The 9634-nt window shown below is 42.0% G+C and overlaps 1 protein-coding gene across 1 annotated transcript; it reads left to right on the top strand.

The window, feature by feature from the left end:
* Nucleotides 1-5219: 5219 nt before the first annotated feature.
* On the top strand, nt 5220-6659 carry LOC132955048 (nuclear factor 7, brain-like). Its single transcript, XM_061027676.1, has 2 exons — nt 5220-5522; nt 5553-6659. The coding sequence occupies exons 1-2, from the start codon at nt 5242-5244 to the stop codon at nt 6220-6222; spliced, it is 951 nt and encodes a 316-aa protein (XP_060883659.1). The 5' UTR covers nt 5220-5241; the 3' UTR covers nt 6223-6659.
* The last annotated feature ends 2975 nt before the right edge of the window (nt 6660-9634 follow it).

The raw sequence follows: 9634 nt of genomic DNA, 5'->3' as shown, positions 1-9634 counted from the left end.
GAAAGTCAGAAATATGCTCAGTGTAACAATTCAAAACTACACTCAGATGCAGAGGAAAGTCCAGGACACAAAAAACAGAAAAAATAAGTTCTTTACTCAAATGTTCGTAGGTCGTACACAGGAAGGCCATCAGTGAGAGCAAAATCCAATAAGGGCAAATCCACAAAATCCAAAAATCCAATCAAAGTTGAAAACCGGGCGAGCAAACACGAGGAGAATAAGTCTGGAAAGCATGAAACACTTTGGAGACAAAGACAATCTGTCAGAGGTCTGGTGCAAACACAGGGGGATATATACAGGTCACACTAACTGCAGATGAGACACAGGTGTGTTGGGACAAAAGGCGGGAAACAGAGCAATGGCAGGAAGTCAGACTAGATATCGTACACAAGCAGCAGTTATTCTACAATTCTACAATTCACTTAGTAAACGCTTTTATCCAAAACGACGTACATCAGAGAGTAAGTACAACACAAGCAAGGATCTAGAAAAAGGGAACAATGTCAGTAAGAGCAAATGATCAGCTTTGAGTCCGATTATGAGACACAGGTGTGTTGGGACAAAAGGCGGGAAACAGAGCAATGGCAGGAAGTCAGACTAGATATCGTACACAAGCAGCAGTTATTCTACAATTCACTTAGTAAACGCTATTATCCAAAGCAACGTACATCAGAGAGTAAGTACAACACAAGCAAGGATCTAGAAAAAGGGAACAATGTCAGTAAGAGCAAATGATCAGCTTTGAGTCCGATTGGACACACAGGTGCTGACAGGAAGTGACCAGAGGCAAAGCACAACATTGAGGGCAGTTCTTGAGAGCTCTAATCAGTATAAAAACCATCTTGTCAGTCGTCGTTATCAAACAAAAACCATCGTCATTACCATCATCAATAATATCGAGACCGTGGTTTCCCTCAGTCATTGATGATATGCAGATGATGAAGAAAATCTCCGTTGACACTGACTTGCTTGTAAAAAGGATTATTTTATTAGCGAGAAAGTATCACTGAGCACGTCTGCTCAGGAGAGTCATGAAGCCAATAATGATCTCTGTCGAACACACAGCTGTATTTATGCAGTCAGAACAACATGTGGACATCTGTTTGTTTTCAGGACAACCCCTCTTCATACAGCTGCGGGGGTTTCTTTCTTAGATTTATGTATGTCATAAACTCAAAGGGCAACACAGGTCACAGATACAATCACTTGTCCAGATGTGGTCTCCACACCCTTAAGGAGTTAACCATGTCCCAGGTATTTCAGACACTTCAAGATCATCATTATTAAGTTAGTAGGTATTCATGAAATAGCTGGGCCTTTAGCTTTTTCTTAAAGGTGCAGAGGGACTCTGCAGATCGAAAGGAGTTTGGAAGTTCATTCCACCACTGGGGGGCAACAGAGGAGAAGAGTCTAGTCAGCGTCTTAGGCCCCTTTTGTGAAGGTTGGATCAGACACCTTTCATTGGCAGAGCATAGTGGGGGGAGGGAGAGTAGACCTGGATGAGAGAGTTAAAGTAAGGAGGAGACGTTTTTGTTGCTGTTTTGTAAGCGAGCAGCATTTGATGTGAGCAGTAACTGGGAGCCAGTGTAAGGAGATGAACAGCGGAGTGACATGTGCTCTTTTAGGAAGGTTGAAGACCAGTCGTGCTGCTGCATTTTGTATCATCTGCAGGGGTTTGATAGTGCATGTAGGAAGACCTGTCAGTAGAGATTTGCAATAGTCGATGCGTGATATCACAAGAGCCTGTACCAGGAGCTGTGTAGCATGTTCTGACAGGTAAGGTCTGATCTTCCTGATGTTGTACAGGGCAAATCGACATGAACAGGCAATCGAGGCTACTTGAACCTTAAAAGTTAGCTGGTCAATCATCAATCATGACACCCAGGTTCCAGGCAGACTTTGTGGGCATGAGTTTGGTTGTTCCAAGCTGGATATTGATCTGTGGTTGCATAGAGGGACTGGCTGGGATGACAAGGAGCTCAGTATTTGAAAGATTGAGTTGAAGGTGGCGTTCATTCATCCATTTAGAGATATCAGCAAGGCATGACGAGATTCTTGCAGAGAGGTATGACACCATTTGTGGCTGTACCTGAGGGAGTTTCGGAAAGGAGATTGTGAATTGAATAAAGTGGTCTGATAGATGCAGAGGGGTGACAGTCAGGTTTGCTGTCGAGCAGTTCCGTGTCAGAATTTAATCAAGAGTGTTGCCAGCTTTGTGGGTAGGAGGAGTTGGGAACTGCGTGAGGTCAAATGAGGATAGGAGAGCAAGGAAGTCTGTTGCCTGGGCTTTATCAGTGTGTATATTCATGTCTCCCATTACAATCAGTGGTGTTCCACCATCAGGGATTTCTGAGAGTAACATGTCCAGTTCCACAACAAAATCATTCAGATTACACCCTGGTGGGCGGTAAATGATAGCAATGTACATTTTAATAGGAGCAGTAACCATGATTGTGTGATATTCAAATGAGGAGTTGTTGCTCAGTGGGAAGAGTTTATTGAATTTCCAGGTATTAGAAATGAGGATACCTGTACCACCTCCACGTCCAACAGAGTGGGGTGTGTGTGAGAACACTGTGTCAACAGAAAGAGCAGCTGGTGTGACTGTGTTAAGGGCAAGTGCCTGAATGTCTGACATTTTTGCAAGTGCTTGGATGAATTCAGTTGTATTCACAGCAGATTGACAGTTCCAGAGGCCAAAAGAAAATGAAGGGTGGGGAGAAGAGGGTTTCTTAAGCAGAGAAAAGTTGTTAAGATTGTGTTGTCTATGACAGATGTGTCTTTTCCTGTTCCCATGAATGATGGAGATTTATTTGTAGCACATGTTGCATTTAGCAGGTGCAAGAGGAAGAAGCAGTAGTCGTGGATGCCGGGGATCTGTGGCCACGCTGAAGCGTCAGACGCTCTGCTGGCAGTTTCGGATTCAGACTCTTTTAAGCTTGGATTTTCGTAAAAATCTCACCCCAGATTTCAGCTTGCAATCAACAGAGGGTGTGACACGCGTCAACTGCCTCTCCTGTTGACGCTCAGAGAATGAAACTTAAGTGCTCAGCCCAAACAAAGCCTGACAACGACCCACTATCAATATCTACTCAAAGTAAGTTTCGATTCGCCCACCTAGCTGACAAGACCTTCCTAGGTTTCAGATCAGAGCTTGTTCTGCTGGCAGTTTCGGATTCAGACTCTTTTAAGCTTGAATTTTCGTGAAAATCACACCCCAGATTTTCAGCTTGCAATCAACAGAGGGTGTGACATGCGTCAACGAGCTGCAGATAGAGGTGGAGCCACAGCTTAGGGAGGAGAGCTTCAGCGTCACTCTGAAGAAATGAAACTTAAAGTTTGTCAGGGTGTCAGCCACACAGCCGTCCAGAAAGGTCTCCGTTTCTCTTCAAAGAAATTAAACTAACTTCATTCAATGAAGGAAGTGACATTTGTTTTCATTCAAGTCAGCAAAAGATTTGTAAGCGGTACAATTTTGCACTAAAAAAACCATCTGCACAACAGTAAAGGTCAAAATCAGCTCTTTCACCAGCAGAGGGCGGTTGTGTTTTCTAAAGTTTTTTAAATGGCCATCGTAAGGTCGTCAAAAACACTTTTAGAAACTACTTGTTTAAAACAATGCAATCTCTGTTATTTTGATGATCGATAGTAGGGCAGTCAGCATTTGTGTGTGTTTGAACGTGAGGTCACAGGACTTTATTCGTTTTAACCAAATTTCTTAGTGTCTACGTCCTACGTCCTTATTTGGACTTCATTTCTAACTTCCTGGTATCGTCGTTGTTCACTGACCATGCCCTGCAAGGACAAAGGAAATTAAATTGAATGCCTGCTGGAGGTCCTAGCATGAGGAAGCCAACAAAACCACATCATCGGCAGAGATTAGATTTTTAGGCCACCAAAACTGGAAACCCTCCTTCCCCCAGCTGCTCCTTGAGACCCTGTTCATGAAAATCACAAACAGAACCAGTGACAAGGGGCAACCCTGGCGAAGGCCATCACACATCGGGAACGTGTCTGACTTTGTGCAGAAGTTGAAGCCACAGCTCCCACTTTGGTCAAACATGGCCCAGTATCCATATTCCTGCAGTATCCCCCGAGGGACAGGGTCACAAGCCTTATAATAATAATAATAACTTAGATTTATATAGCGCCTTTCATGAAACCCAAGGACGCTTTACAAGGGGGGGCGTAATGGGAAGCAACAAGAGACAGACAAATGAAGGAGAAAGGAAGTGGGTGATCAGCTGGGGGGAGTGTTAGATGAGGCTGAATGCTTTGGTTAACAGGTGGTGTTTGAGGAAGTTTTTAAAAATGACCAGAGATGCAGCAGTGCGGATTTTGGCGGGGAGAGAGTTCCAGAGGGTGGGGGCTGAGGCACTGAAAGCTCTGTCACTATAAGATCGCAGTTTGGTGTGGGGGGTGGAGAGCAGGCCTGTGGCTGCCCCCGGCAAGTCTAGGGCTGGACGATATGGACCAAAACTCATATCTCAATATTGTTTAGCTGAATGGCGTATATCGATATGTCTTTTATTAACAGTGAAAACACATGTAAAATACTACCTGTTTATGAATTTAAAAAGTAACATTATAAAATAAAAATGTTCCTTAAATACAATAAAAGAGAGAGAGAGGAGGAGCAGGGTTAAGAGGGACATCCAGTCAATCATCATCAGTGAGATGAGAAAAAGGTGACCTGCCACCTCTATATCGATATTAATGATATTGTCAAACCCTATATCGTTGAAATAAATATTTTAAAAACTCGATATATATTTCCCAGCCCTACCGGCAACACAGCTCCAGGGTTCATCAGGACACGCAAGCCCCTCCACCACATTAAGGTGACAATTCTTGGAGAAGCTGTTCAACAGTGAAAGTTCAAGTTCACAGCCCATTGTAGCACTTGAGCTTTCCAATGTGAAAGTGTTCATTGTTACTTACAGCTCTCACCAAATATAAAACTGAATACAATAATCATGCCTTCATGACGGGGTGTGCATGAGGGGTTGGACAAAATATTACATCGGCGGGATAGAATAAGACAGTGGGATGAAAGACAAAACATCAGGTCTTTAGTACTAACAAATATTGACCGGTTTTAATGATCCTTTGCAGAGAGATGTACTTGCATCTTAAACATTAACACTGATTATGATCTCTATACTTCCCATTTAAAAGAATACTTAATATTTTAATTAAAAAATATATATTTCTCTTTTTTTCCTTTCACTCTGTGTAGATATGGCTGCTGCAAACTATCATCGGTCTGAGGATCAGTTTCTCTGCTCCATCTGTCTGGATGTGTTCAATGATCCTGTTAGCACATCATGTGGACATAACTTCTGCATAAACTGCATCACTGACCACTGGAACACCAGCAACCAGTACAGGTGTCCAATTTGTATGGAAGCTTTTACTAAAAGACCTGAACTGAGGATCAACACTTTGCTCTCTGAGATTGTTGGTCAGTTCAGAGACAAAGCTCAGCAGGAAGCCAGAAGCAGCAGCTCAGAGCTACAAGAGTCCAAACCAGGATAAGTTCTCTGTGACGTCTGCACTGGAACCAAACAGAAGGCCCTGAAGTCCTGGAAAGCTGTGGCTCAGCTGGAGGAGACTGTCAGTGAAGAGATGAAGGAGTTGGTTCAAACTGCACTGAAGAGAGTCCAGCAGTATGCTGTGGATGGAACTCTTGATCCTGATACAGCACATCCTAATCTCATCCTGTCTAAAGGTGGGAGACAAGTTTATCATGGTGATGTGAGGAAGAATCTACCAGACAACCCAGAGAGATTCTCTTCTTGTGTTTGCGTTTTAGGAAAGCAGAGTTTCTCTTCAGGCAGATTTTACTTTGAGGTTCAGGTTAAAGGAAAGACTCGTTGGGATTTAGGAGTGGTCAGAGAGTCCATCAACAGGAAGGGAGAAATCACAGCGAGTCCTGAAGAGGGTTTCTGGACTATATGGTTGAGAAACGGAAATGAATATGAAGTCCTTGATGACCCTTCAGTCCGTCTCTCTCTGAAGTGTCGTCCTGAGAAGGTGGGGGTGTTTGTGGATTATGAGGAGGGTCTGGTCTCCTTTTATGACGTGGACTCTGCAGCTCTGATCTACTCCTTTACAGACTGCTCCTTCACTGAGAAACTCTTCCCTGTCTTGGGTCCTAGTGTTATTGAAGGAGGTAAAAACTCTGCACCTCTGATCATCTCTCCTGTCAGTGTGAAATAATCAGACTTCATGTATTGATTCTCATCCGAGTACATACCATCCCATTTACTGACAACACGGTATATTTGACATCTTTGACAGAATCAGATCATCGTGTTCGTTGATTGACTTTATAGTTCAGAGGTTTGTCCTCGTAAACACAGCAGGTAACAAACTGATTTGATTGACTCAGCTCATCATCGAGATGCATCATTTATGTGATAACGTTTATTACGTATATTTATTTATTAACCCTTTAAACTTCAATGACTTCCAATTTCAGATCGAGAGGAAAAAACTGCAGAAGACAATAATTCAGTTTATATTTGTCTGAAATGTCTTTGGTGTCTCTTTGACCAAGTTCTGCTGTACGTATGATAGTGTTGATAAAAAGTCAAAGAAATCTGTAAATATGTGATTGTGAAACAAAAACTTCTAAATAAACTCGTTGAAGACGAGGTCTGAGTAAGTACTGATTGACACATATGACCCAGAACATCCACTCGATACGTGTGCTTTGTGTGTCCGCTCCTTCATCCGTCAACACCCACAGGCTGAGTTCTCAGAGCGCAGCACGGAGCAGCACCGCTGGACAGCTGGAGTCACCAGACCAAGGAGTTCCCACAGTAATTACAGAATCAAGCGCAACATCGAGAGATAACATGATGTATGAGGTATAAAACCGTTATGAACACATCAACAAACACACAGAAAGTCATTGTTCTGAACTAGTGATGTTAATGATTAATCATCTATCGATTACTTGCCGTCAAGAATTTTACGGATTAGAAATGTATTCACTGACTATCTGTTTACAGTTTAACCAGCGGTCACATGTAATACCAATACATACCAAAAGAGGGCGCCCTTCACATTTACAACTCAGAAAAACTGCTGTTATCACTACTAAAGGAAGAAGAGGTGCTGTGAAAAGTGAGGGGAAATTGAAGCGGTCAGCAGAGAGTGTTTTCTGCAGCTGGACTTGTTGTGAATAGACTGAGCACACGACTCAGCCCTGGTCTCTTAGAGCTGCTCGTCTTTGTAAATAAAATAAAAATGACTAAGCCGTACATGTATTTTGGTGAGTAGAGTATTTAATGCCCTCACAACTCACGACTGAATGTGTAGAAATATTAATTTGCCTACACAAAGCAGAATAATTAAGTGTACTGGAAAGCTGCTCAGATGGTTTTATTTCACTTTTATATAGAACTTTATGTTGGTTTTAAAAAGGAGTTATATAACCCAATCAGGTTACAGAGTAAACCAACGCACTAAAACTGCTCTTGTTAAAGTAATCAATGACCTGAAAATCAACCGTGACGCAAACAAACTCTCCATTTTAGTATTGTTAGATCTTAGTTCTGCCTTCGATACAGTTGACCATGAAATTCTGCTAAACAAACTGGAAAATTACATTGGCCTTTCAGGATCTTTTCTTCAATGGTTCTCCTCCTACTTATAAAACAGAACATTCTAAGTCTCACTTGGCAACTTTAGATCTGATGATTTCAGCATTCACTATGGGGCGCCAAAAGGTTCAGTTCTCGGCCCACTACTATTTAGTATTTACATTCTCCCTCTTGGTTCTATCATACAGAAACACAATATCTCCCATCATTCCTATGCCGATTATACGCAGGTTTATGTTCCACTTTCCCCAGATAACCATAGTCCCATAAATGAAATGGTCAAATGCATTTTAGAAATTAGCTGCTGGATATCACAACATTTTCTACAACTTCGACAAAAGCAAGAGCTCATATCCATTTCACCATCTTTTCCTCTTCAGTACAGTGATCATGTAAAAAACCTAAGTGTCATCACTGATTTAAATCTGAACTTTCAGAAGCACATTACAGCTATTACAAAGACAGCCTTCTATCATCTAAGAATCTTTTCCAAACTCGGGTGTTTCATGACCCAATCTGACTCTGAGAAGCTGGTCCATACATTAATATCCAGCAGATTAGATTACTGTAATGTCCTCTATGCTGGACTGAAAAATCAATAAACAAACTCCAACTCCTTCAAAACGCTACAGCCAGAGTGCTAACTGGGACAAAGGAAATAGAACACATCACACCGATTCTAAAAAAATGTTCATTAGCTTCCAGTTCACTACAGAATCAAATTAAAAATATTACTTCTGGTTTATAAAGCATTAAAGGGGATATATGTAACTTTTTACATGTATAAATCGTTTTTTATCGCCCATTTATAAGCGAACAGTTAACTGATGTGAAAAAGTAGATGTTCACTGTCTGTCTGGGTTGCCTGTATAAAAAGTTTCCCCGGGTCGTATTTTCCGCGAAAGCTCCAGGAAGTGACATTTTATGCACGTTCTCGATGTCCTCCTCACTCCGCTCCGCTTACAGAGATCAACAGTACAAACTCATCACACACTCCCAGTCTTCACCTCCACGGCCAGAGGCCGCCTTCCACACACTTCTATCCGCCCTAAGAGCTCTCAAAGGCGGACAAACTCATCACACACTCCTGCTCTCAGCCAGTGCCTGCAGAGACTGTCGTTTGTAGGATGGAGAATGAATACAGACACACAGACTTTCACATGTGTATGACCACTTACCTCCTCTGTAAACATTATGCAGGTAAATATCGAGTGTTTCGTAGCCGATGATGCCGTATGACGAGCACGCAAGGGACAGCGAGTTACTGGTGCAGTTCGCCTAACGGCCATGCGGTGTCGCTACAAACGCAGTATTTTTGAAAGTTACATATAGCCCCTTTAAATGGAATTGCACCTCAATATCTTTCTGACCTTCTCACTGACTACAGCCCAATCAGATGCCTCAGATCAGCAGGTCTGGGTCTGCTGAATTTACCTAAAGTCAAGACGAAATCTGATGAAGGTGTATTTAGTCAGCATGTTGCAGTTTAGTGGAACAAACTACCCACTGACCTGAGGTCTGTAGAAACTTGAAGTTCTTTTAAGAGCGGCTTTAAAACATTGCTTTTCTCTCGTGCCTTCGGTTGCTAGTTTGTTCGTGTGTGTATATACATTTGTAAGGTTGGTGTAGGGTCCCTTTATGCACTCTATAGGAACAGGTATATGTAGGTGTGTGTTGTATGGAATGGTGTATGCTCCTTTTATAAATGTGTTTTGGATTCAAAGGGAGCTTTTGAATCCATTTGTGCATGTTTGGTTTTAAATGCGTTTATATTGTGTTTGTTTATCTTTGTCGTCTGTAAAGCACAATGAATTTACATTTGTATAAAATGTGCTATTAAAATGAAATTCAATTGACCTTATTCTTTTTAACATAAAATGAACACCTGGTATTTCAGTGTCTGTCTGAAGAACGGCTGGGTTTATAAATACAGAAAATAATTTAATTCTGAACAATTCCAGAAACCACACAGGCCTCGTGGTGTCAGACCACTCCTACAGGACTCTCCTGCTACACTGCTG

Source organism: Labrus mixtus, chromosome 2, assembly GCF_963584025.1.
Source record: "Labrus mixtus chromosome 2, fLabMix1.1, whole genome shotgun sequence".
Classification (NCBI taxonomy): Eukaryota; Metazoa; Chordata; class Actinopteri; order Labriformes; family Labridae; genus Labrus; species Labrus mixtus.
The sequence above is the reverse complement of the archived record's forward strand: the minus strand, read 5'-3'. Positions and strand labels throughout refer to the sequence as shown.